The 26,458-nt window shown below is 44.9% G+C and overlaps 1 protein-coding gene and 2 long non-coding RNA genes across 11 annotated transcripts; 2 read left to right on the top strand and 1 right to left on the bottom strand.

Moving 5' to 3' along the window:
* Positions 1-393: 393 nt before the first annotated feature.
* LOC128785110 (endogenous retrovirus group 3 member 1 Env polyprotein-like) lies at positions 394-9,591 on the bottom strand. Its single transcript, XM_053937361.1, has 3 exons — positions 9,462-9,591; positions 2,126-2,206; positions 394-1,526 (listed from the first exon to the last, which is right to left on the bottom strand). Exon 3 carries the CDS (start codon positions 1,456-1,458, stop codon positions 394-396), a length of 1,065 nt encoding a protein of 354 aa, XP_053793336.1. The 5' UTR covers positions 1,459-1,526; positions 2,126-2,206; positions 9,462-9,591.
* A 705-nt stretch (positions 9,592-10,296) lies between these two features.
* LOC128794509 (uncharacterized) lies at positions 10,297-13,487 on the top strand. Of its 2 annotated transcripts, none has more exons than XR_008433156.1 (3): positions 10,297-11,753; positions 11,843-11,923; positions 12,326-13,487. It is a non-coding gene; the product is annotated as an uncharacterized LOC128794509 (long non-coding RNA). The 2 variants fall into 2 exon arrangements; XR_008433158.1 differs by having other exon boundaries at positions 11,843-13,245; positions 13,335-13,487.
* A 635-nt stretch (positions 13,488-14,122) lies between these two features.
* Positions 14,123-26,053, top strand: LOC128794480 (uncharacterized). Of its 8 annotated transcripts, none has more exons than XR_008433142.1 (6): positions 14,123-14,221; positions 14,553-14,781; positions 17,372-18,017; positions 18,842-20,373; positions 22,975-23,620; positions 24,445-26,053. It is a non-coding gene; the product is annotated as an uncharacterized LOC128794480 (long non-coding RNA). The 8 variants fall into 8 exon arrangements; XR_008433139.1 differs by lacking the exon at positions 14,123-14,221 and having other exon boundaries at positions 14,228-14,781; positions 18,842-19,005; positions 19,629-20,373; XR_008433144.1 differs by lacking the exon at positions 14,123-14,221 and having other exon boundaries at positions 14,228-14,781; positions 18,842-19,706; positions 19,786-20,373.
* The last annotated feature ends 405 nt before the right edge of the window (positions 26,054-26,458 follow it).

Here is a 26,458-nt window from a genome sequence, read left to right as displayed (position 1 = left end):
ACATATTAAACTTCGTAACTAACAGTAACTCACAACCACTTACTACATTAACAATTTAACAATTCATTACATTGACAATTGGTTACATTAATTAACAATTACCTACACCCCATCACCACTCCCACCTATTAAAACGAGTTTATTTGTAACAACTCCCCCCTCTAATCTTTGATCGGGCTTTAGCCCGCATCAAACCTTTAATTTAAACAGGAGCATCATAAAACTTGTAAATTTTTCTTAATTTCTGGTACTTTTCATAGGTCTTCTTAGCAGTTTCAGAGTTCTTTCCCAGTTTATTTTCTTGTATGATCATGATCTTCTCGATCTTCTCTCTGCTTAAGCTTTCTAGGGAATTCTGCACAATGTTAGTTATCAACCGAATTAAACAAGGTATTAACAAGGAAGTAGAATAATAAGACTTATTACACCTCCTACAATCAATAAAACCTTCTTCCACCATTCTCCCCCTAAGAGGTTATCCCACCAATTTAATTTTATTAGAGGGCTCCATCTCTGGACTGGGACATGTGCCAATTTCCTAATCCTGGTTGTAATATTTTTGATAAGATCTCCATAATCATCAATTTCAATACAACACTCTGATGAATTAAATTTACCACAGACCCCACCTTCTTCTGCCAATAAATAATCTAATGCTAATCGATTTTGGTAGATAGCCGTCCTCATTTGGCGGTTTTGGGTAGAGATCAGATCTAAGACCATGGCCGTTTCATTGGTTATGATTTCCAACACTGCCTGTAATCTAATAATTCTATTTAACATATAAATGGGAGTTCGGTACCCCCACGACCCATCTTGGGCCCAGGTGGCAGGGCCATATGTCTCGATTATTCTTTCTGGAGGCCACTCTTCTTCCCCCCACTTTTGAGATCCACCAATTAAGTCTCTTCTTTTACGTTTTAATTCATCATATAAGGGAATTCCTAGATGTTGACTTCCGTCTCTGGGCAGTAAAAAGAAAGAAGGTTTTATAATACCTAGTGTACAACTTCCTGTCCAATCTTTAGGCAACATTACATATGCCATTCTACCACAAAGCCAAAATAACTCATTTGGGGCTCTCCAGAATTTATGATGTTCTACAGAAGTGACCCCATTTTTACTCCAAAACTTGTACATTTGGGGATCATCATGGAAAGGGTTGGGATCTGTGGTAATACATTCATATAACTTTTCCTTTTGAATATAAGAACATCCCTGTTTTTGTTTTCTGGACCAATAGAGGTGAGGAGCCCCAGGAATCCACCATTGGTGGGTATCGTTGGTAACTAGATATCGCTTACAGGATAACTCACCCACATATGAAATGAACTTAGAAGATCCCTTCCTCCACAGACATTCCTCCCCGATTACCTCAGATTTTAAATTCCATACTTCTTCGTCATTCCTTTTATCTTGCACAGGTGATGACCTTTGGATTCTCATCTTATTCTTCATTAACCTTAAGATCTCCTTTGGACTCAGTGCAATTCCTTCCCATGGCCAAATTTCTGCTGTTCTAGTGTCTCCACAAATCCAACAGTTAGTTATATTAAATTCATGGCTTATCTTTTCCACCAGGTCTAAAAACAGATTTTTCCCACCTAGAATCTTGAGTCCTGCTCCTTTTCTTATTACCCCTTTCACTTCCTTTTCTTTTATAAAGTCAGGCTCGTGAACCTCTTTTGCTTTCTCCTTTTTCTCTGGCTTCTTCTCCAAACATATCCATTTTTCCCTTGTAGGGCATTCTCCCAACAGTTTTGTTTATGATTTCCTATGTTTTCGGAGAGCCAATAGGTTGTACCGTCCTCTACACATGTCGTTAATTGTAAAAAGTCAATACAGTTGGGACTCGGATTTGTATGAATTCTTAGGACGGCACTCCGAGAGTCTCCTGCATAAAGTGGATAGTAACATCTATCACAGGGGTCTATCTGACTTCCCTGGATGTTTATCACTGTTAGCAGTGCTAACAGCAACAAGGGTCCGGTACAGGGCACTCTCCCAACCTCCATATTTTTCGGGAAGGCCTATGGTATATCTGCCTTGTGGCAAGAGTGTATCCTGACCCGGTCTTGCCCCTTGTAATATGATCTTACCGTTACCTCCTCCTGCAGTGACTTACTTCCCTCCTTGTATTGACTTGAGTGTTTCTTTTTAGGGCCTGATTACTAAATGAGTGGGAGGATGCTCTATTCTTTGGGATCTGCAATAAAAAGATACCAGAAATTTGACGCAAGTTATAATAAATACTTCAATACTAACAATTTAAACTTTTAACACTAATAACAAGTTAGAATAATTATTTAAATAATAGGTAACAATTAATAAATAATATCTGAACAGTTCATAATAGATTAAAACCCTGCTCTTCTTCTTATTTCACTTCTCTTGAGGTTTTCTCTTTAAAGTCAGTTTTGTGTCAGATGTATTGATCACTGTCCACTCAGTAGGAGCTTGTACCGGACCTTTGACTCTTGTGACATGTGTCCATCCTCTTTCTTGGGTCCTTACTGCAGTTTCAGTAGTTAAGAGAACCTGGAAGGGACCCTCCCACATGGGAGATAATGGCTGTTCTTTCCACACCTTTATTAAAACCCAGTCTCCCGGCTGAAACGAATGAATTTTAAAGTCAATTGGGGTACTTTGGGGAAGATATCCGTTTTTCCTTAATTCCTCTAAGGTATTCGCAATCACTTGTACATACTTCTTGGTACTCTGTTCTCCCTCTTCGTAAGTCCCTGTGTGGTCTGAGACAGTTAGGAATGGCAACCCAAACATCATTTCATAAGGAGAAATGCCAATATCGGCTCTTGGTTTTGTTCTTATTCTCATTAGTGCTAATGGAAGACATTTTAACCAGTTCATTTTTGTTTCCTCCACCAATTTGGTGAGTGTTATTTTTAAGGTTTGGTTCATTCTCTCCACTCTTCCTGAGCTTTGAGGTCTCCACGGGGTGTGAAGTCTCCATACTATTCCTAAAGCCTCTGTTATCTGATGTAAGACCTTGGCTGTGAAATGTGGCCCTCTGTCTGAATCAATAATGTTTACAATACCATATCTCGGTATGACTTGTTCCAGTAAGATCTTACTAACCACTCCTGCTGTAGCTCTTGTAGTTGGAAATGCTTCAACCCAATGAGTCAGATGATCTATTATCACTAATAAATACTTAAACTTTTGGACTGGGGGAAGTTCAGTAAAATCAATTTGGACATTTTGGAAAGGTCTCTGGGCCAATTCTCTTCCACCCAGTGGGGCTTTTCTCATTACTTTTCTATTTACTCTCTGACAAATCATACAATCTCTTGTGATTATCTTAGCTACTTCAAATATACCAATGCATACATAAGTTCGCAGAAAATGATCGCACAAGGCCTGGGTTCCCCAGTGGGTTGAAGCATGCAAATTCTCCAAAATTTTCCTGGCTAGCGCTTTGTTTAATACCTGTCTCCCATCTGGCATTCTCCACTTCCCTCTTTCATCTCTTATTCCCCCATGTTTTAGCAACTCTTTTTGTTCTTGCTCACTAAAAATTGGGTTTTCTTTATTATCTCTGTCCCCCAGATTGACTAACTGCAGGATTTTCTCTTCTTTTTCTAAGGCAGCCTCTTTAGCTGCTCTGTCTGCTAAATTGTTGCCCTGCACCTCTTTAGAAGTTCCTTTCTGGTGACCTTTTATATGTACCACTGCAATTTCCAAAGGGTCTTTGAGAGCTTCCAACGTTTTCTTGATTAGCTTTTCATGGACTAGGGTCTTGCCTTTAGAGTTTATAAACCCCCTTTCTCCCCAGATCTTACCAAACGTATGTACTACACCATAGGCATATTTGGAGTCAGTGTAAACAGTTCCTTTCTTGTACTTTAACCACTGCAGCCCTTTTAGTAAAGCATAAACCTCACAACACTGTGCAGACCATTTTGCTGGAAGCCTCCCTTTTTCTATAATTTCCATACTCTTACCATCTATTACTGCATATCCTGACATTCTCTTCCCCTCCTTTACCCTGGAAGAACCATCCACAAACAACACTTCTCCTTCTGGTAATGGCTGCTCTTGCAAATCTTCCCTTACTTTGGTCTGCAAATCTATGACTTCTATACAACAATGTTCTAAATTTTCTTGTGGCTCTCCATACAAAAATTGGGCTGGATTTTGAACATTCGTTGTGGCTAATTCTAAATTCTCAATATTGGTGAGCATCAATTCATATTTTAACAGCCTGCTGTCTGTAATCCACTGACTTGCTCTCTTACTCAATATAGTTTTCAAATCATGAGGTGTATACACTTTGATTTTGCTCCCAAATGTTAGTTTGTATCCCTCCTCTACCAAAGCTACAGTAGCAGCCACTGATTGTAAACATGTAGGCCATCCTCTCACTACCGGGTCTAATAGCTTAGACACATAAGCTACTGGTTTTCTATCTCCGCACCACTTTTGGACCAATACTCCATATGCAATACCTTCTTCTACATTTATAAACAACTCAAAGGGTCTGTCTAAATCAGGTAAACTTAAAACTGGTGCTGTCACGAACTTTTCTTTCAACTCTTGTAACTTCTGCTCATCTTGCTCATTCCAATCTAGAGGTTCTTCTTCAACTAATTTATCATATAGGAACTTGACCAGTTTAGTATGCCCATCAATCCACAATTTACAATATCCGATTAACCCCAACAATTTCCTTACATCCCTTTTTGTTTTCGGTGCAGGTAGGGAGAGGATCCCTTGAATTCGCTCAGCTTCTAATTTCTTGTATCCTTTCCCAATCAGATGACCTAAATATTTCACTTCCTGTTCTACAAATTGGAGTTTCTTTTTTGACACTTTTAAACCCTTTTCCCCAAAAAAGTTTAATAATTTCACTGTTGTTACTTGAACCTGCTCCCTCTGTTCCCCTGACACCAACAAATCATCAACATATTGCAGAATTTGGGTATCTCCCACCGGTTGAAACTGCCTTAACAATTCTTCCAAAGCCTGGCCAAACAAATTTGGGGATTCTGTAAAACCTTGGGGTAGCCGGGTCCATTGGAGTTGTTGTTTCCTTCCTGTTTCCTCATCCTGCCACTCAAAGGCAAACCAACTTCTACTTTCTTCAGCTAGAGGACAAGCCCAGAAGGCATCTTTCAAATCTATCACACTGAACCATGCATGTTTCGGTGGTACCTTACTTAGAAGTGTATACGGATTGGTTACTACAGGGTACCGTGAAATTGTCTGTTTGTTCACCTCCCTTAGATCTTGGACTAATCGGTAAGTACCATCTGATTTCTTTACCGGTAATATTGGCGTGTTATGGGGAGACATGCATGGTTCTAGGATTCCATCTTTAATCAATTCTTTTATAACTGGAGCTAGTCCTTGTTTCCCTTCGGCCGAAATAGGATATTGCTTTACTCGAATTGGTGAAGTTCCTGGTTTCATTTTTACTTCTATGGGGGGTATATCGAGTAGGCTGCGGCCTCCCCCTTCTGCCCAGACTTCGCTATTGATTTCATTTTCATCCTCCGACTTGAGAACCAGCATCTCCGCTACCATCTTTCCCTCTTTAGGGATTACCCCTACCCCTAATTGCACCTGTAGGTCTCTACCTAATAAATTACATTCCAATTTAGGCATATATAACAAATCTACATATCCTTCTCTTGAATTTCCTTTAACCACAACTTGCTCTATTACCGATACTTCAAAAGGCTCATTACTAGCACCTCTCACTTTACACACTCTTTGACTCAATTTACAACCTTTTGGGAACCGTGAAACACATGACCTATCAGCCCCAGTGTCAACTAAAAATTCAAATTCTTCCCCCTGGGGACCTATTTCCAAATTTATCAAGGGCTCCAACTTATGCTCACCCATTTTCCCCAGGGGATAGAGCCCCTGACACCCCTAATCATCATTTTCTCCAATCTCCGTTTCTTTGTACAGTCTCCTGTCTTTCCTCCATTTCTTACACTCCTTCCTAAAATGACCTTTTTCACCACAATAAAAACATTTCCCCTCCCAGGAGTCTGCGTCCTGCCCTCGAATCTCCTCCTTCCTTGATTTTTCCCTTCCCTTTGGCTCTTCCCTTTCTCTGTCCTGACTCTCCCTAGCTATTGCAACCATAATTCTAGCCTTCGATTTCATCTTTTCTTCCTCCCTCCTCAAATAAACTCTCTGTGCCTCCCTTAACAATTCATTCATGCCTTTTTCCTGCCATTCTTCTATCTTCTCTAACTTCCTTCTAATATCTGGCCATGCTCTAGTTACAAATTGCACCTTTACCAACACTTTCCCTTCTGTGCTCTCTGGATCCACACTGGAATATAATTGAAAATTTCGCCTTAGCCTATCTAACCAGGCATTTGGGGTTTCATCTTTCTCCTGCTGGCTATCAAAGGCCAGCTTTGCATTACTAGTCCGGGGGACCGCTCCCCGGATACCTTTAATAACCAAAGACCTATAACAATTCATATTTCTACGGCCTTCTTCCGTATTTGGATTCCAATCAGGTGGAGTGAGAGGCATCTTCTCTTCACCCCGCGGCCCGGCCCTATTCTCTTTCTCCCATGCTTTTATGCCTGCAACCCGAATGAAATGCATTTCCTCTGAAGAAAAGAGAATACCTAAAATAGAATTCATTTCCTCCCAAGTATATGTACTTGAACCTAAAAACTGATCAACTTGATCAGCAACTCCTATAGGGTCTTCCAATAGGGGTTTAAGTTCTTTCTTAAAACTTCTCACCTCTGAGCCCGTCAAAGGTACATTTACAAAACCGATTCCCCCCTGGACACCTCCCATCGGAACCTCTCTCAAAGGTAATAACCTTTCTCCTGCTTCCCCCTTTTGGAAGCTCCTCTCAACTTGCGATCTAGTATTATAATGATGACTACCTGAGATTGCAATCCTCTCTTTTGGTCTTACAACTCTTTCGCACTCACAGTTGTGAGTTGCTACCCTCTCCAAGCTACTCTGTTGAGTTTGTGTAAGATTTTGTGTGGGAGGCAGAGGGAGGGCGACAGGGATGGAGAGAGGCATGGGAGAAACTGCTGGAGGGGGGACTGTCGGTGAAGCCAGAAGAGTATGACAAGGTGCGGGTTGGGCAGGAAGGGATGCTGATGGAGTAGAGTGGGAGACAGGTTGAGCAGGGAGGGGCCCTGAAGAGGTAGGAGGGGAAATAGGCTGAACAGGAAGGGATGCTGGAGGAGCCGAAATGGGTTCAGGTTGGATAGGAGGGGGTACTGGAGGAGGAAGATAGTCCAATGGATCCCATTTTTGCTTAAATTCTTCTTTTCCCTCTTTTATTTCTTTGCCCACTCTATACATTCGAACCTTTTTATCCCAAATTTCATTTTCCAGCCAACAGGCTGCATATTTGATTTCCTCCTCATCTAGTACTTCCCTTGAATTAACATATTTATTTAAAGCTAGACATAACCATTTTTCTTTTGACCCATACCAAGGCCAATTAACAGGTCCTTCTTGAATGTTCTTTTGTGGCCATATTTCAATACAATAATGTATCATTTTTATCTTATCCAATTCCTTTAAAGTTTTATCATGGTCCCAATTCTCTAACATTTCCCCCAATGGACTGTCTTGTGGTATGTCTTTCAATTTCATTTTCTTAGCTTTTCCCTTATGGGTACGCTTACTTGCACACTGACCCATAACTATAAACAACTTGTATCAATTTAACTAAATAGACAACTTCGCAATAAGTCACTGTGTAAACTTTAAAGGAGAATGACAATCCAAAAGGATTTACAATAAAAAGAACAACTAAAATTTAAACATAAATCAATAGGAGACCCCGTGGGAAAATTGAATACCGTGGGAACGAAAATAATGACCCGTGGGAAAATTAGATGCCGTGGGAACCAAGACTCAAAACAAACCAAAATGGCTGATCAGCCGGAAGTCTTTTCAGATGTCTATCACTCACTCCCAAACCACTCCCCTTCTCGAGGGGAGTACCCCAAAAGCAACTAAAATGGCTCCTCTGAGCCACCCACACTCACACACACGCACCCTGTAAAACAACCACTCCCCTTCTCGAGGGGAGTACCTCAAAAGCAACTAAAATGGCTCCTCTGAGCCACCCACACTCACACACCCACACTATCAATGACTTAAAATCTGTGTACTAGAACAACAAAATGTCGGCTCTTCAACACAACCTCACAAGATACCCTCTGACACGAACAGAAATCCTAACCCAAAGATATAAGCTGACAAAACGCCAAAAAACTCTCTACTCCAAGGAATGTACACCTCAATCACTTAAAGCAAAAAGATTACACATAATACCACAAACAATACTGCAAAATACCAAATTGGTATTTTTGTGTTAAAACAAATAAAACAACACAATATAATAATCCAATAAATAACACTATCGGTAACAACAGACAAAATAAACGTACTTGATAATATCGACCACAAAATTCCAATTAAGAGCAAATCACACATAGACGAGACAACTTATATAAACTAGAACAAAATAATATCCCTAACTGACAGGTTCTAAACCCTCCCTCCTACCCCTAATGGATAGAGGGACTTCTCCTAGCCGGCGGCCTTTTGCCTTCCCCGGCCCGTCGCCGTGCTAGGAGGAATTTCCCCTTGGCCAGACCCCCTGGCCTAGGGTCCTATTCCCCTCTGGTCAGGCTCCTACTCCCTCCCCCTGCCAAAGGAGGGACAATCCCCCAACCGGTGGCCTCACTACCAGTAGGTCTCCGGTTGAGAGTCTTTAGCCCACCCCAGAGGTCCTAGTTCCTCAAGATGCCCGGGACACTTCCCGTGCTCACCTTGAGGAACTGCCCTTCAGATTGCTTGAGCCGGTGGAACTCCCCTGCGCCCCCCTTGTTCACTCCCCTCCCAGCCAGCCGCCCCAATGCCTGTCACTGTACTAGGAGGCCCGGTTCCGAAGGTCTTTCTAGCAAGCCAGAAAGTTTCTGGCAAGCCAGAAAGTTATCCCTACCAACCACCACCTTCGGTTCCTTCGTTTTCGGATCAAGGGTCCAGGGACCGTCCACCCCCCTCCCAGCCAGCCGCCCCAATGCCTGTCACTGTACTGGGAGGCCCGGTTCCGAAGGTCTTTCTGGCAAGCCAGAAAGTTATCCCAACCAACCACCACCTTCGGTTCCTTCGCCTTTTTGGCTCAAGCAACCCCTAGGAGCCCCCACCACCCTGGGGGAACGGGAGCCTACGCGGGTGAGGGCAGGAGAAAAGGAGGTACTCCCCCTTCACCCACGCTAAGGAGGGTCCCTCGGGGTTCCACACTCACTCCAATGCTTTATTCCAATCGCTTCCCTCCGTTCCCGGCCGGCCCCCTCGCGGGAGTCCGAAAACGCGGTACTAGGAGGTCCACTGTCGCTTCGGGAGTCTGAGATGTCAGCCCCCGTCTCACTCACTCTCCACGCATGAGCGTACCCCCTTATGCCTGCCCCACTCGCAACGCCTACCTGTGCGTTGCGAGCCCCGCTCCCTCTCGAAGGGCCTTCTCAGTCTGGGTTGCCGGGTCCTCAGTTGTCTCTCGGGTGTAGCCAGCAACCAACCGTCTTCGGTCTCGGAGAAATCCAAGTTCGGGCAGCAATAAAAAAAAACGCTGGACCGGTCTTCCCGGACCCGTCCTTCTCCAGGACCGCCTCTGGGGCGTGGCTATCCCGGACGAGCCCCCAATCTGTTAAAAACAGGCAAATTCAGAGCCAGAATATGTTAAAAAAATTTGGGCCTGTTTATTAAAATCACAGACAGCTGGGGACGAGGTCCCAGGATAAGCCCAGGACCTCAGCGGCAAGCCAGAAAGTAACAACGTGCAACAGTAACTGTGCACAGGCACAGGGTGTTTCCTTGGCAACCAAGTCCGCGGAAAGACCCGGGGTGGCCAGCACCCGGGGTTATTAAAGTCTCTGGAGGCCGTCAATTGGTGCGTTCTTGATCCTCTCGTTGATTGGCTCCTTTTCTGGTCCTTGATTGGTTTATAAGATGGTGCATTTCTGGCCAATCATTCCTGAACTTCGAGGCACCATTGGTTGGTCTGTTCCTCCAATAGCAGGTTGGACTGATGATGTAGTTCTCTGATGCACCTGGCCTCCCCCCCCTTGATTGGCAACTGTGCACCAACATTTAACTAAGGGTACATATTAAACTTCGTAACTAACAGTAACTCACAACCACTTACTACATTAACAATTTAACAATTCATTACATTGACAATTGGTTACATTAATTAACAATTACCTACACCCCATCACCACTCCCACCTATTAAAACGAGTTTATTTGTAACAGTGGGGGCTTTTAGCCACTCGGCACGAAACTCGGATAGCTGGTACATCTGAGGGTCCACCAGAAGAACGGGAGGGACACTCGGGCTGCTGAAATCCTGCTCGTTGATTGAAGGGTCGCAGAAGGGGCAAACAGGGAGACAACGAAGCAGAAGGGAGGCAGATTCCGAGAGCCCCGAAGGGCGGGGTGAGGATTCTTTTACTGCGTAGGGGTAGGAGGGTTTAGCATTCGAGGGTACAATCGGGAGAAGGCTAAAGGGAGGGGAAATATAACATTAACCAGTGGGGAAAAGGGAAAGGAGTGTTCTTGGTGGAAGAACCAAAGGGGAAACGTGGAACAGAGAAGATTCTAGGCTAAGGGGCAGACTTGAACTATAACTGACAGGACAGGGGGAGGGTACAATTCTCTTACAAAAGGGGGTGGAGAACTCATACAACTGCTGTTTCCCATGGCAACCCTAGACTGCCTTCCCCAACCCCTCCTCCTACACCAGTGACAGCTTTTCACACTGAAGGGCAGTGCTATTGTATAACAAACACTTAACTCTTAGCCCAGCCGGGCTCGCTGGCTACTTTTGCAAGCTTTTTACCAACTAGCGATGCTTGTAAGCGGTGCTTGTAACTCCTAGCTTGTACCACGCTCCCACTAGCTGCGCTATCAGCTAGCGGCGTTCAAAGCAGCTCCTCAAACCGCGGCTTGTGCCCGCGCGCCCGCTGCGCTATCAGCTGGGCTGCGCCTAAAGCACCTTTGCAAGCCCCGACTTAAGCCCCGCGCCGCGCTCCCCCAGCTCGCCAGAGACAGCCCGTGCCACGCATGCGCACCACCCGCTCTATCAGGTAGAGTGCGCACTACCCGCACTATCAGGTAGTGTGGCTGAGAGCTGCCCCGCGCATGCGCACTACCCGCACTAGCAGGTAGTGTGGGCTGAGAGCTGCCCTGCGCATGCGCTCCCTAGCACCGCCGCGCCGCGTCTCTGTATCGTAGCAACGCCGCACCGTTCCACTCACACATGCACACACACGCACAAGCACGCACGTCCGGACGTAACAGACACACTACACTGCAATCGGGACACACACCACACACTGAAATCGCGATTTCGCCCTCCCCGAGCCGCGCTATCAGCTGGGGAGGTCCTCCCGCCGCCGGCCTCTCCCCCGATGGCGGTCTGCTTGCAAGCCCCTAGGCAAACCTGCGCGCAAAAACATCTTTTTGCGACTTATCAGTGCCAACCTTAAGAAAATAAATTAATACATACCGCTTTCATCCGCTAGTCGACGGGCCGTGGTCTGCTCCCCGCAGTGTACAGCCGAGGCGCAGAGTCCCTCCGGGGAAAAGCCCCGTGGCGCCTGAGGGTGTCTGCTCCCAACCGGACCTGCGGGTGAGCAGAGCAGTCCCTTCGTGGTCGCCAACTGAAACGATACGCGGAATAAATAGACTCCATAACCTGGGGTAGTTATGAAGTGGGTATGTACGTCAGCGCCCGGCACAAGTGAGATAGCCCTCCAAAACTTGTGCCCCGAGCCTCAGTCTGACCCACACTTTTATTCTTAAAGACGTTCCATATGCAAAACACTGCACGACTTTTTCATGCATATTCAACCCCTGGCCCCGCCTGTCCTCGCTTCTCATGCTAAGTAAGTCCACGCCCTTCTGGGCATGCGTGGTTTGCTGTGGTGGTCGTACGGGTGTCTCTTGGTGGTCCTGAGGCTGAAGATTGTGGTTTTCCTCATGATTGAACTTTTGAACTTTTCCTCTCTGCGCGTGCGCTTTTAGTCCTTTGGTGCTTATCTGAGTACGTCTGTCAGTCTTGATAGGCTTGGAGACAGAGGAGCTTCTTTATCTGGGTTCTTTGCTTCTTCTGGTATTGTTCTTTATGCAAGAAGCTTCAGAAATTTGCATTTTCCTTTGCCCTTTGTATTAGGCAGAGGTTTCCTAAGCAAAAGGTAGAAAATTCAACACATAACTATACAAGCTAAATTATAAATGCTTAATTCATTTTGATAACCTAATTCTAAAAATCTCTGTTTCACCTCGAGAGCTGTCACAGAGCAGAAGGGCAGATGAGATGCTGAAAAGCAGCAAAGCTGAACAGCCTGCCTCAGCTTCAGCAGTGTGCAATTGACTGAAGGCGAAAAACCAAGCAGCAGAGCAGCAGGCTTCTGTGCGCACTGAAGGCAATTGCAAGCATGCAGCAGCTGCTCCTTGCCAAGCACAGGCAGCTGCCTAGGTTCTTGGTTCTTGACCAACTCACAGTTGCCCTTCTTTTCAGCAGCTGCCACCGTGTTCTCTGCATCTCGCAGCCTCTGGGGAGCAACAAGAATTTCCAAGGTGGGATGCATGACGACTATGGCAAAACCCAGGAAAGTTGTCCTGGAACACCTTCCATTGGCATGCCAAGACTGAATTCAACAGGCAGGAGAGCAGCAGCCACCGTCCTCCAGCTGTCTGCGAGCTTCGCACACAAGCCGGCTTCTTCGCGGCTTCGTTCTTCGCCTCTTGCAAGCTACCGCGATCTCCGGCTGCCGGAGGACAAGAAGCGGCTACTTCGCGCACAGATCACTGGAGCGGCAGCGGTGCGCTCCGGAGCGCCGCTTCTGCCGAAAGACTCCGGGAAGCGGCACTTGCTTTCGGCCAGCTCCGGAGCTGCGTATTCTGCCTCTCTAGTCGCCTACATCTTAGCCAAAAGCTTTTCCGCTCCAGTTCTCAAGGAGAAAGTGTACCAGCACTGCTCACTTAGCCCGACCTTGCCAAGAAATAAGATTTGCTGCACATTCCAAGGACACTGCATTTTCCTGGGCAAGCTGCAACCTTCTGGCAGATGGCTGTGCTCTCTGCCCACTCCTGCCCAGTTCTTGGTACTAGCGGGCACGTTGCAGCCTGGCGAAGGCAAGAAACCTCTGAAACGATACGCGGAATAAATAAATAGACTCCATAAGCTAGGGTAGTTATGAAGTGGGTATGTACGTCAGCGCCCGGCACAAGTGAGATAGCTCTCCAAAACTTGTGCCCCGAGCCTCAGTCTGACCCACACTTTTATTCTTAAAGACGTTCCATATGCAATACACTGCACAACTTTTTCATGAGTATTCAACCCCTGGCCCCGCCTGTCCTCGCTTCTCATGCTAAGTAAGTCCACGCCCTTCTGGGCATGCGTGGTTTGCTGTGGTGGTCGTACGGGGTCTCTTGGTGGTCCTGAGGCTGAAGATTGTGGTTTTCCTCATGATTGAACTTTTGAACTTTTCCTCTCTGCGCGTGCGCTTTTGGTCCTTTGGTGCTTATCTGAGTACGTCTGTCAGTCTTGATAGGCTTGGAGACAAAGGAGCTTCTTTATCTGGGTTCTTTGCTTCTTCTGGTATTGTTCTTTATGCAAGAAGCTTCAGAAATTTGCATTTTCCTTTGCCCTTTGTATTAGGCAGAGGTTTCTTAAGTAAAAGGTTGAAAATTCAACACATAACTCTACAAGCTAAATTATAAATGCTTAATTCATTTTGGTAACCTAATTCTAAACATCTCTGTTTCACCTCGAGAGCTGTCACAGAGCAGAAGGGCAGATGAGATGCTGAAAAGCAGCAAAGCTGAACAGCCTGCCTCAGCTTCAGCAGTGTGCAATTGACTGAAGGCAAAACACCAAGCAGCAGAGCAGCGGGCTTCTGTGCACTTCTGAAGGCAATTGCAAGAATCCAGTAGCTGCTCCTTGCCAAGCACAGTCAGCTGCCTAGGTTCTTGCTTCTTGACCAACTCACAGTTGCCCTTCTTTTCAGCAGCTGCCACGGTGTTCTCTGCGTCTCGCAGCCTCTGGGGAGCAACAAGAATTTCCAAGGCGGTGTAAGAGCCCGTCTGAAGCCCCTCATTTTCCATTCTGCCTTCCGATTGCCACGAGAAAGAATCCCTTCCTCCACTGCAGTTCCGGCTTAGAACAGGACACAGTGCAGGTGCAACCACTGAACCGTCATGCTAGCTGTTCCGAACAAGGCCTGGCAAGAACTTGGCAAGGACTTGGCAAGGACTTGGCAAAGACCTGACGTGGACCCAGCACGGGACAGCCTGATGCGCGGCCTGCTTCTAATCTCCGTTCTTAAGCCAAATGAACTTTTGGGCTGACTCCCGGGGTCCTTCATTGAAGACCCCTCATCTGCCTCGTTACCACTGTGACAAACAAAGAATGAGAACCCTCCTCCCAAGGACTGAGACTGAGACCCCTGCTATAGGGAGGAGGGGAAATTGGTGGTCTGACCACTAATGACATGACCTGTTTCCCTTCAGTGATTCAAATGGACTTCTTCTTCATTGGATTCGTCTTGCTTTGGTGGTTTCTGTGGACTCACCTGTTCCCGCGTGGCGATTACAATGGACTTTCATTGTTACACTTGCTCCCCCCTCTTTCCTCTGTGGACTATAACTGGAGCCCCGAGTCGACCAGAACTTCGGAGACTCCCCCGACACGACAGACGGATCCCCATCGTCCGGACCACTGAGGATCTCGCCTGTGTTGGTAGCTATTCCCATACCCCTCTTCTCTCTCTCTCTCTCCTTTTATCTCCTTTCCGATCCCCACTATCGCATTTACTGTTTTGGCCCCTAATAAAGGTGCATTTGTTGTGATTAACTGATAGTCCCTTGTTGTTTGCCTTTTTGCACTTTTGGGATCGGTGAAAAGAACCATCACGACACCCCGCAAGAAGCGGATCGTGACATTAAAATTGGCGTCACGGACAGGATTTCTGTCTAGACAGAAGGGTTGCAGCTGAAAAGGCACCCACACTGTCTTTGGAAATTCACAAAGGATCCACTAGTGCAAAAGGCGGGACACTTGTTTTGTTGTTGTTGTGTATCTGGTCTGGGAAGGAAGGGACAACTTGAAGCAACTAAGCAGAGCCTCGCAGGCAGATTATTGTCCTTTCACCCAGCCAGGGAAGCGAAGAGCGACACAGCGAGGGCTGTGTAGTTTTGTGGAACTTAAGTTTGTAGCTCCCTGTTGTGGTTTTGGTCCCTTCACAAAATGAGTGACAATCTTAGCCTTGAAATTAAAGCTGAATTTTATGCACTACTAGCCAAACACAATGCCAGACCTTCTACGGAAGGAGAAAAATGGGCACAGAGGAATTGGTTGAACTTAGAAAATGTTATTGATAGAGTGTGTTCATTACAACATGAAACAAAATTCAAACTGGGCAAAAATAAAAGTATCTTATGCTCAGTTTTGGGAGCTTGTCTTACGGCAGCTATAGAAAATGGCTTTGAGCGAAGAAGTGAGGAACATGCTCTAATAGACTCCCTTCAAAATCTAGTTGAAATTTTGCAAAAACAGTTCTATGAAGCAAAAGATGTGATCTATGCATTGCGAGCTGCCTTAACAGAGGAACATGTTAACAAATCACATCATGCTGATTCCTCTACAGAGCTTGAGGAGAAGGAAACTCCTCACATGAAACAAATCTATCCTCATCAAGAACTTGAAGCAGCAAGTAATTGTGGGGAACATTGCTGCCACCACTTGAGACCCTTGATTAAAACAGAGTAGAACTATCTCAGTGATGATGATCTCGAACCTCACATCACAGCCAAACACATACCATCACAACTAAACACTGCCACTGAGCTAGCTAAGCTTAAAAGGGAATATGGACAGCCTCCACATGAATCAGAAACAGAATATGTTTTCCGGGTGTCCCTCACTGGTGGTGATCAAATTCAATTAAGTGAACAGGAAGCCAGTGGGTACTGGGGACATGGTGTCTTCTTAACAACAGGAGAGAAAGGTGACACACGGTCCCTGACACAGCGTGCAGCTTTTTGGGCCGGGGGAACAAGCCCCTTGGAAAGGGAAGATCCCATAGCTAGAATTAGTACCCCCGACCAACTCTTGGAAAATGTGCACAAAGCTGCTTGCCTGCAAATGACTCTCAAAAAGAAATTAATTCCTGACTTTGAATCCCTGATGCAATTACCTGTGAAGCCCGAGATAAGGACCCCTTGAATTTGTGGGCTTCCAGAATCACTCAAACCTACAGCAATTCTCCTTCCAAAAACGATAGCAGCTGTATCTCCTGTAGAAAGACCAGCTAGATTTCCTAGTAAGCAGAAGGACCCATTTGTTCCCCTTTATGACTTGTTGAGGAAAGGGGTGAAATGGGATTGGAGTCTTTCTCAGGAGTCAGCATTGCAATTGCTGATTTTTGAAGCAACAGCTCATCAAGCAGTGACCCCTATCCATCCTACAGATCCTTTCCAGGTGGAATGGGGATTTGCCTCCTCAGGGCTGTCAGTACACATATGGCAGCGGGGTGCTGAGGGTCTGACAAGACCTGTTGGTTTTTACTCCCGTGGTTCCAAAGATGCTGAGAAAAGATACACTACCTGGGAAAAAGGATTGTTGATGGTTATCTTAGCTTTCCTAGAAGTAGAAAAAATTGCACGAAAACAACCAATTGTATTGAGAGGCCCCTTCAAGGTTATTAAGACAGCCACTAGTGGGACTCCCCCTCCTGACGGGGTGGCCCAGAGGGCCTTAGTGAGAAAGTGGTATGCTCAGCTTGAACATTACTGTAACTTCTTCTCAATGACAGAAGGATCTGTAAAAACTTTACCAATCCAAGAAACGGAGAGCTTGGACAAACCTGCCTCTGTAATCAAAGTAACCCCTCCTTTCTGCCCCAAACAATCAGCAAACTCTTGGTTTACTGATGCTTCTGCTAAAGGGAAAGGAAAAGTATGGAAATATAGGGCAGAAGCCCTCCACTTTTCCTCTGGTGAGCAAATGATTACAGAGGGAGAAGGTAGTGCACACATTGGGGAGCTGATAGCTGTCTGGAGTGTTTTTCAACGAGAAGCACAGAATTCCTCTTTGGTCTGCATCTACACTGACTCCTATGCTCTGTACCAAATGATCCTAATAATCCAGCTCATGACCCTGGCCAACCTGTTCTGGTGGACCTCTCTTACTATAGGACGAGTAGCACTTGTGCTAAAACCCCCTCTGAATAAATATGCATGGGAAGCCTCTGGTGCTCTAGGGAAAGAGCATTGGACAAATACATGCTGGATAATTCCATCATTCTAACTTTTCTGCCTCTCGGCGGCAGAATTCCGTTGTGTTTACTTTTTCAGAAGAACTCCGAGGGACATGAAGACCACCTAATCCATGATCAAACTGGTAATACTTTTCTGCATCCTACCACAACCCCATGGCCAGAAACCAGCTGAGTGACCGTGGTCTGAACTAATTGTGGTAGCATGCAGAAAAAGTGAAAGGATCTCTTTAAGCACAAAAAGGTCTGCACGCACCCAAGCGTACAGGATTGTTGGCACAATTTTACACTAACACAGACTGCAGAAGTGGTTTGTTTATGGGGAAAAAACACCAAAGGGCTTTCTTTTAAGTTTATAATAAATGCTGTAGCTCAATCTACTACGGTTTATACCACCACCACTACCACCACTCGAGCCCAGCCACCAGTTATGCTTACCCCGAAAATTTTTGAAGTTGGACCATATGTAATCAGGAAAACTGGCCAACAACAGATATTATTTGATCCGGCATGGTCTCTTAAACAAGTCAAATTGCTGATGCAAAACAATGTCTCAGAAATACAACCAGCTTGTTCACCCTTTTTGCAAACCTCTTTTCAGGCTTGGACAACCTGGCTGCGACAGTGGAACCCTCCTAAAAAACGGGTGCCAAGAGACATAACTGGTGTTGTGGGAACAGAATTGGGAATCAATTCAGAGGTATTAATGAATAAATTGGCTTCTACGACTAGAGATTTGACCAAAATACAGCAACCACTGCAGTCGTCCTTATCGGCCTTGGGAACACATCAGTGGTTGCTATCAAACATTCTACCAAATTGGGAAAAGATAAATGTGAAGGATAAAAAATTGATCATTGATGCACTTAATGCCACACAAAGCAATGTTTCCTTAGCTCTTAGCTGTATCCAGGCTCAATTATGGATGCAGTCAGTTGCTGCCTCAATTATAAGAGAAGGTGAAGAAGGCACTTTTCCTACTGAGATTAGGAAAATAGTCTGGGACAGTGCCACTGACTTTGAAAGAGATTTCCAATCCTGGTGGAATTTAGTGAATTTTACCTATGACCCTAACACAAACACAGCCACAGCATTTTGTGCTGACCATAAGTAATGCCTCAGTGCATTTGATATTCCCTAGCATCGCATTAGGATTGAATCATGATGGACCCACTTTCTATCCTTCTGAACATAGAGAATGGGCCCGTCAAATTGATGACAAATGGCAAACTGTCAATTTAGAGTCCTGTACTATCCGAGAACAACTAGGGTTTATCTGTGAAGGTAATGCAATTATAGCTCAAGATATCTGTTTAGACACAGAACAAAATAGCTGTCATTTTGATATTCATCCTAACGAGACTTCTGAAACAGTCCTTGTATCTACAGGCAATGGGCGTGCCTGCTTCAGAACCGCTTGTGATACTGTGTTTATAGAAAGTACAGTAGTAGATACTAAAAATCATTCAAATTATTGTGCTTGCAACTTTACTAAAATTGCAGGATGTGATTTTTCTTTTGTAGCTCCAGTTACCTTACATGAACTTTTAGAATCCAATCTCATGTTGATTCACAAGCTACTGCCTACTCCCATTGGGATGAACCTTACTTTGGTAAAGCAACCATTACTTCATCAAGATCTAATAGAGATCCTAGGAAAAATCAAGGAGAATGGACAGAAAACTCTGGTAACTGTTCATCATGATGTGCAAGAAATACATCGTGTTGTAGAAAGGGTGGAAAGTGATGCCGAGCACAAGTGCTGGGATACCCTTTTCGGGTGGTCACCCACCGCCACGGGTATCCTGAACAAATTGTGCCATCCCGTTGTTGTTCTTCTGATTTTAGTTATGATTGGTTTTGTTTTATCAGTAATCTTGCTTATTGTAAATTGGAGAATGATGAAACGATGAACAAAATTAACATCTATAATTAATGCACACCACTTGGCCAACATCCTTTACACTATAGATGTTCCCAGGACTGTAGACACAAGAAGATTATAGGGTTGGTAGATATGTTTTACATCATTTTCTTTTATGATTTGTTTTAATCACTGTTTTAATTATTTTTGTTTCTTGATTATAAAATTATACTGAGTAATATCGATGATACTAGGTTTATTACTTTACTGCTTAATATTGATTATACTGGTTTATTATTTGATCAATTTATTGTTTAATTGATTAATATTGATTATTATTTAAACAAACTATTGCTGATTTAATTCTTGTCTTAGTTTTCCTGTTTTCTCTTTCCTTTCCTTTTTCTCTTCCCTTTTCCCTGGAATGTGCTGCCAACACTTGATGAGTCCTGAAGACTCCACGACGACACCATGGAACCCTGCTGATGAAGATCTTTCGAGGGCAATCGTCACTCACGGGGTGGTGTAAGAGCCCGTCTGAAGCCCCTCATTTTCCATTCTGCCTTCCGATTGCCACAAGAAAGAATCCCTTCCTCCACTGCAGTTCCGGCTTAGAACAGGACACAGTGCAGGTGCAACCACTGAACCGTCATGCTGGCTGATCCCAACAAGGCCTGGTAAGAACTTGGCAAGGACTTGGCAAGGACTTGGCAAAGACCTGACGTGGACCCAGCACGGGGCAGCCTGATGCGCGGCCTGCTTCTAATCTCCGTTCTTAAGCCAAATGAACTTTTGGGGTGACTCCCGGGGTCCTTCATTGAAGACCCCTCATCTGCCTCGTTACCAGTGTGACAAACAAAGAATGAGAACCCTCCTCCCAAGGACTGAGACTGAGACCCCTGCTATAGAGAGGAGGGGAAATTGGTGGTCTGACCACTAATGACATGACCTGTTTCCCTTCAGTGATTCAAATGGACTTATTCTTCATTGGATTCGTCTTGCTTTGGTGGTTTCTGTGGACTCACCTGTTCCCGCGTGGCGATTACAATGGACTTTCGTTGTTACACTTGCTCCCCCCTCTTTCCTCTGTGGACTATAACTGGAGCCCCGAGTCGACCAGAACTTCGGAGACTCCCCCGACACGACAGACGGATCCCCATCGTCCGGACCACTGAGGATCTCGCCTGTGTTGGTAGCTATTCCCATACCCTCTCTCTCTCTCTCTCTCTCTCTCCTTTTATCTCCTTTCCGATCCCCACTATCGCATTTACTGTTTTGGCCCCTAATAAAGGTGCATTTGTTGTGATTAACTGATAGTCCCTTGTTGTTTGCCTTTTTGCACTTTTGGGATCGGTGAAAAGAACCATCACGACACCCCGCAAGAAGCGGATCGTGACATTAAAATTGGCGTCACGGACAGGATTTCTGTCTAGACAGAAGGCTTGCAGCTGAAAAGGCACCCAGACTGTCTTTGGAAATTCACAAAGGATCCACTAGTGCAAAAGGCGGGACACTTGTTTTGTTGTTGTTGTGTATCTGGTCTGGGAAGGACGGGACAACTTGAAGCAACTAAGCAGAGCCTCCCAGGCAGATTATTGTCCTTTCACCCAGCCAGGGAAGCGAAGGGCGACACAGCGAGGGCTGTGTAGTTTTGTGGAACTTAAGTTTGTAGCTCCCTGTCGTGGTTTTGGTCCCTTCACAAAATGAGTGACAATCTTAGCCTTGAAATTAAAGCTGAATTTTATGCACTACTAGCCAAACACAATGCCAAACCTTCTACGGAAGGAGAAAAATGGGCACAGAGGAATTGGTTGAACTTAGAAAATGTTATCGATAGAGTGTGTTCATTACAACATGAAACAAAATTCAAACTGGGCAAAAATAAAACTATCTCATGCTCAGTTTTGGGAGCTTGTCTTACGGCAGCTATAGAAAATGGCTTCGAGCGAAGAAGTGAGGAACATGCTATAATAGACTCCCTTCAAAATCTAGTTGAAATTTTGCAAAACCAGTTCTATGAAGCAAAAGATGTGATCTATGCATTGCGAGCTGCCTTAACAGAGGAACATGTTAACAAATCACATCATGCTGATTCCTCTACAGAGCTTGAGGAGAAGGAAACTCCTCACATGAAACAAATCTATCCTCATCAAGAACTTGAAGCAGCAAGTAATTTGTGGGGAACATTGCTGCCATCACTTGAGACCCTTGATTAAAACTATCTCAGTGTATAGCTATCTCAGTGATGATGATCTCCAACCTCACATCACAACCAAACACATACCATCACAACTAAACACTGCCACTGAGCTAGCTAAGCTTAAAAGGGAATATGGACAGCCTCCACATGAATCAGAAACAGAATATGTTTTCCGGGTGTCCCTCACTGGTGGTGATCAAATTCAATTAAGTGAACAGGAAGCCAGTGGGTACTGGGGACATGGTGTCTTCTTAACAACAGGAGAGAAAGGTGACACATGGTCCCTGACACAGCGTGCAGCTTTTTGGGCCGGGGGAACAAGCCCCTTGGAAAGGGGAGATCCCATAGCTAGAATTAGTACCCCCGACCAACTCTTGGAAAATGTGCACAAAGCTGCTTGCCTGCAAATGACTCTCAAAAAGAAATTAATTCCTGACTTTGAATCCCTGATGCAATTACCTGTGAAGCCCGAGATAAGGACCCCTTGAATTTGTGGGCTTCCAGAATCACTCAAACCTACAGCAATTCTCCTTCCAAAAACGATAGCAGCTGTATCTCCTGTAGAAAGACCAGCTAGATTTCCTAGTAAGCAGAAGGACCCATTTGTTCCCCTTTATGACTTGTTGAGGAAAGGGGTGAAATGGGATTGGAGTCTTTCTCAGGAGTCAGCATTGCAATTGCTGATTTTTGAAGCAACAGCTCATCAAGCAGTGACCCCTACCCATCCTACAGATCCTTTCCAGGTGGAATGTGGATTTGCCTCCTCAGGGCTGTCAGTACACATATGGCAGCGGGGTGCTGAGGGTCTGACAAGACCTGTTGGTTTTTACTCCCGTGGTTCCAAAGATGCTGAGAAAAGATACACTACCTGGGAAAAAGGATTGTTGATGGTTATCTTAGCTTTCCTAGAAGTAGAAAAAATTGCACGAAAACAACCAATTGTATTGAGAGGCCCCTTCAAGGTTATTAAGACAGCCACTAGTGGGACTCCCCCTCCTGACGGGGTGGCCCAGAGGGCCTTAGTGAGAAAGTGGTATGCTCAGCTTGAACATTACTGTAACTTCTTCTCAATGACAGAAGGATCTGTAAAAACTTTACCAATCCAAGAAACGGAGAGCTTGGACAAACCTGCCTCTGTAATCAAAGTAACCCCTCCTTTCTGCCCCAAACAATCAGCAAACTCTTGGTTTACTGATGCTTCTGCTAAAGGGAAAGGAAAAGTATGGAAATATAGGGCAGAAGCCCTCCACTTTTCCTCTGGTGAGCAAATGATTACAGAGGGAGAAGGTAGTGCACACATTGGGGAGCTGATAGCTGTCTGGAGTGTTTTTCAACGAGAAGCACAGAATTCCTCTTTGGTCTGCATCTACACTGACTCCTATGCTCTCTACCAAATGATCCTAATAATCCAGCTCATGACCCTGGCCAACCTGTTCTGGTGGACCTCTCTTACTATAGGACTAGTAGCACTTGTGCTAAAACCCCCTCTGAATAAATATGCATGGGAAGCCTCTGGTGCTCTAGGGAAAGAGCATTGGACAAATACATGCTGGATAATTCCATCATTCTAACTTTTCTGCCTCTCGGCGGCAGAATTCCGTTGTGTTTACTTTTTCAGAAGAACTCCGAGGGACATGAAGACCACCTAATCCATGATCAAACTGGTAATACTTTTCTGCATCCTACCACAACCCCATGGCCAGAAACCAGCTGAGTGACCGTGGTCTGAACTAATTGTGGTAGCATGCAGAAAAAGTGAAAGGATCTCTTTAAGCACAAAAAGGTCTGCACGCACCCAAGCGTACAGGATTGTTGGCACAATTTTACACTAACACAGACTGCAGAAGTGGTTTGTTTATGGGGAAAAAACACCAAAGGGCTTTCTTTTAAGTTTATAATAAATGCTGTAGCTCAATCTACTACGGTTTATACCACCACCACTACCACCACTCGAGCCCAGCCACCAGTTATGCTTACCCCGAAAATTTTTGAAGTTGGACCATATATAATCAGGAAAACTGGCCAACAGCAGATATTATTTGATCCGGCATGGTCTCTTAAACAAGTCAAATTGCTGATGCAAAACAATGTCTCAGAAATACAACCAGCTTGTTCACCCTTTTTGCAAACCTCTTTTCAGGCTTGGACAACCTGGCTGCGACAGTGGAACCCTCCTAAAAAACGGGTGCCAAGAGACATAACTGGTGTTGTGGGAACAGAATTGGGAATCAATTCAGAGGTATTAATGAATAAATTGGCTTCTACGACTAGAGATTTGACCAAAATACAGCAACCACTGCAGTCGTCCTTATCGGCCTTGGGAACACATCAGTGGTTGCTATCAAACATTCTACCAAATTGGGAAAAGATAAATGTGAAGGATAAAAAATTGATCATTGATGCACTTAATGCCACACAAAGCAATGTTTCCTTAGCTCTTAGCTGTATCCAGGCTCAATTATGGATGCAGTCAGTTGCTGCCTCAATTATAAGAGAAGGTGAAGAAGGCACTTTTCCTACTGAGATTAGGAAAATAGTCTGGGACAGTGCCACTGACTTTGAAAGAGATTTCCAATCCTGGTGGAATTTAGTGAATTTTACCTATGACCCTAACACAAACACAGCCACAGCATTTTGTGCTGACCATAAGTAATGCCTCAGTGCATTTGATATTCCCTAGCATCGCATTAGGATTGAATCATGATGGACCCACTTTCTATCCTTCTGAACACAGAGAATGGGCCCGTCAAATTGATGACAAACGGCAAACTGTCAATTTAGAGTCCTGTACTATCCGAGAACAACTAGGGTTTATCTGTGAAGGTAATGCAATAATAGCTCAAGATATCTGTTTAGACACAGAACAAAATAGCTGTCATTTTGATATTCATCCTAACGAGACTTCTGAAACAGTCCTTGTATATACAGGCAATGGGCGTGTATATACAAGAACCACTTGTGATACTGTGTTTATAGAAAGTACAGTAGTAGATACTAAAAATCATTCAAATTATTGTGCTTGCAACTTTACTAAAATTGCAGGATGTGATTTTTCTTTTGTAGCTCCAGTTACCTTACATGAACTTTTAGAATCCAATCTCATGTTGATTCACAAGCTACTGCCTACTCCCATTGGGATGAACCTTACTTTGGTAAAGCAACCATTACTTCATCAAGATCTAATAGAGATCCTAGGAAAAATCAAGGAGAATGGACAGAAAACTCTGGTAACTGTTCATCATGATGTGCAAGAAATACATCGTGTTGTAGAAAGGGTGGAAAGTGATGCCGAGCACAAGTGCTGGGATACCCTTTTCGGGTGGTCACCCACCGCCACGGGTATCCTGAACAAATTGTGCCATCCCGTTGTTGTTCTTCTGATTTTAGTTATGATTGGTTTTGTTTTATCAGTAATCTTGCTTATTGTAAATTGGAGAATGATGAAACGATGAACAAAATTAACATCTATAATTAATGCACACCACTTGGCCAACATCCTTTACACTATAGATGTTCCCAGGACTGTAGACACAAGAAGATTATAGGGTTGGTAGATATGTTTTACATCATTTTCTTTTATGATTTGTTTTAATCACTGTTTTAATTATTTTTGTTTCTTGATTATAAAATTATACTGAGTAATATCGATGATACTAGGTTTATTACTTTACTGCTTAATATTGATTATACTGGTTTATTATTTGATCAATTTATTGTTTAATTGATTAATATTGATTATTATTTAAACAAACTATTGCTGATTTAATTCTTGTCTTAGTTTTCCTGTTTTCTCTTTCCTTTCCTTTTTCTCTTCCCTTTTCCCTGGAATGTGCTGCCAACACTTGATGAGTCCTGAAGACTCCACGACGACACCATGGAACCCTGCTGATGAAGATCTTTCGAGGGCAATCGTCACTCACGGGGTGGTGTAAGAGCCCGTCTGAAGCCCCTCATTTTCCATTCTGCCTTCCGATTGCCACAAGAAAGAATCCCTTCCTCCACTGCAGTTCCGGCTTAGAACAGGACACAGTGCAGGTGCAACCACTGAACCGTCATGCTGGCTGATCCCAACAAGGCCTGGTAAGAACTTGGCAAGGACTTGGCAAGGACTTGGCAAAGACCTGACGTGGACCCAGCACGGGACAGCCTGATGCGCGGCCTGCTTCTAATCTCCGTTCTTAAGCCAAATGAACTTTTGGGGTGACTCCCGGGGTCCTTCATTGAAGACCCCTCATCTGCCTCGTTACCAGTGTGACAAACAAAGAATGAGAACCCTCCTCCCAAGGACTGAGACTGAGACCCCTGCTATAGGGAGGAGGGGAAATTGGTGGTCTGACCACTAATGACATGACCTGTTTCCCTTCAGTGATTCAAATGGACTTATTCTTCATTGGATTCGTCTTGCTTTGGTGGTTTCTGTGGACTCACCTGTTCCCGCGTGGCGATTACAATGGACTTTCGTTGTTACACTTGCTCCCCCCTCTTTCCTCTGTGGACTATAACTGGAGCCCCGAGTCGACCAGAACTTTGGAGACTGCCCCGACACGACAAACGGAACCCCATCGTCCGGACCACTGAGGATCTCGCCTGTGTTGGTAGCTATTCCCATACCCCTCTTCTCTCTCTCTCTCTCCTTTTATCTCCTTTCCGATCCCCACTATCGCATTTACTGTTTTGGCCCCTAATAAGGCTGCATTTGTTGTGATTAACTGATAGTCCCTTGTTGTTTGCCTTTTTGCACTTTTGGGATCAGTGAAAAGAACCATCACGACACCCCGCAAGAAGCGGATCGTGACAAGTGGGATGCGTGAAAAATAAAATCAAAACCCAGGAAAGTTGTCCTGGAACACCTTCCATTGGCATGCCAAGAGTGAATTCAAGAGGCAGGAGAGCAGCAGCCACCGTCCTGCAGCAGCCTGCCAGCTTCGCACACAAGCCGGCTTCTTGGCGGCTTCGTTCTTCGCCTCTTGCAAGCTACCGCGATCTCCGGCTGCCGGAGGACAAGAAGCGGCTACTTCGCGCACAGATCACTGGAGCGGCAGCGGTGCGCTCCGAAGCGCCGCTTCTGCCGAAAGAC

The sequence above is a fragment of the Vidua chalybeata genome, chromosome 1 (assembly GCF_026979565.1).
Source record: "Vidua chalybeata isolate OUT-0048 chromosome 1, bVidCha1 merged haplotype, whole genome shotgun sequence".
In the NCBI taxonomy this organism is placed as follows: Eukaryota; Metazoa; Chordata; class Aves; order Passeriformes; family Viduidae; genus Vidua; species Vidua chalybeata.
This window is presented reverse-complemented; position numbering and strand designations above follow the sequence as displayed.

Excerpts from the sequence above, each read along its gene's own strand:
- LOC128785110 (XM_053937361.1), bottom strand. The coding sequence starts at position 1,458 with ATGAAGAATAAGATGAGAATCCAAAGGTCATCACCTGTGCAAGATAAA.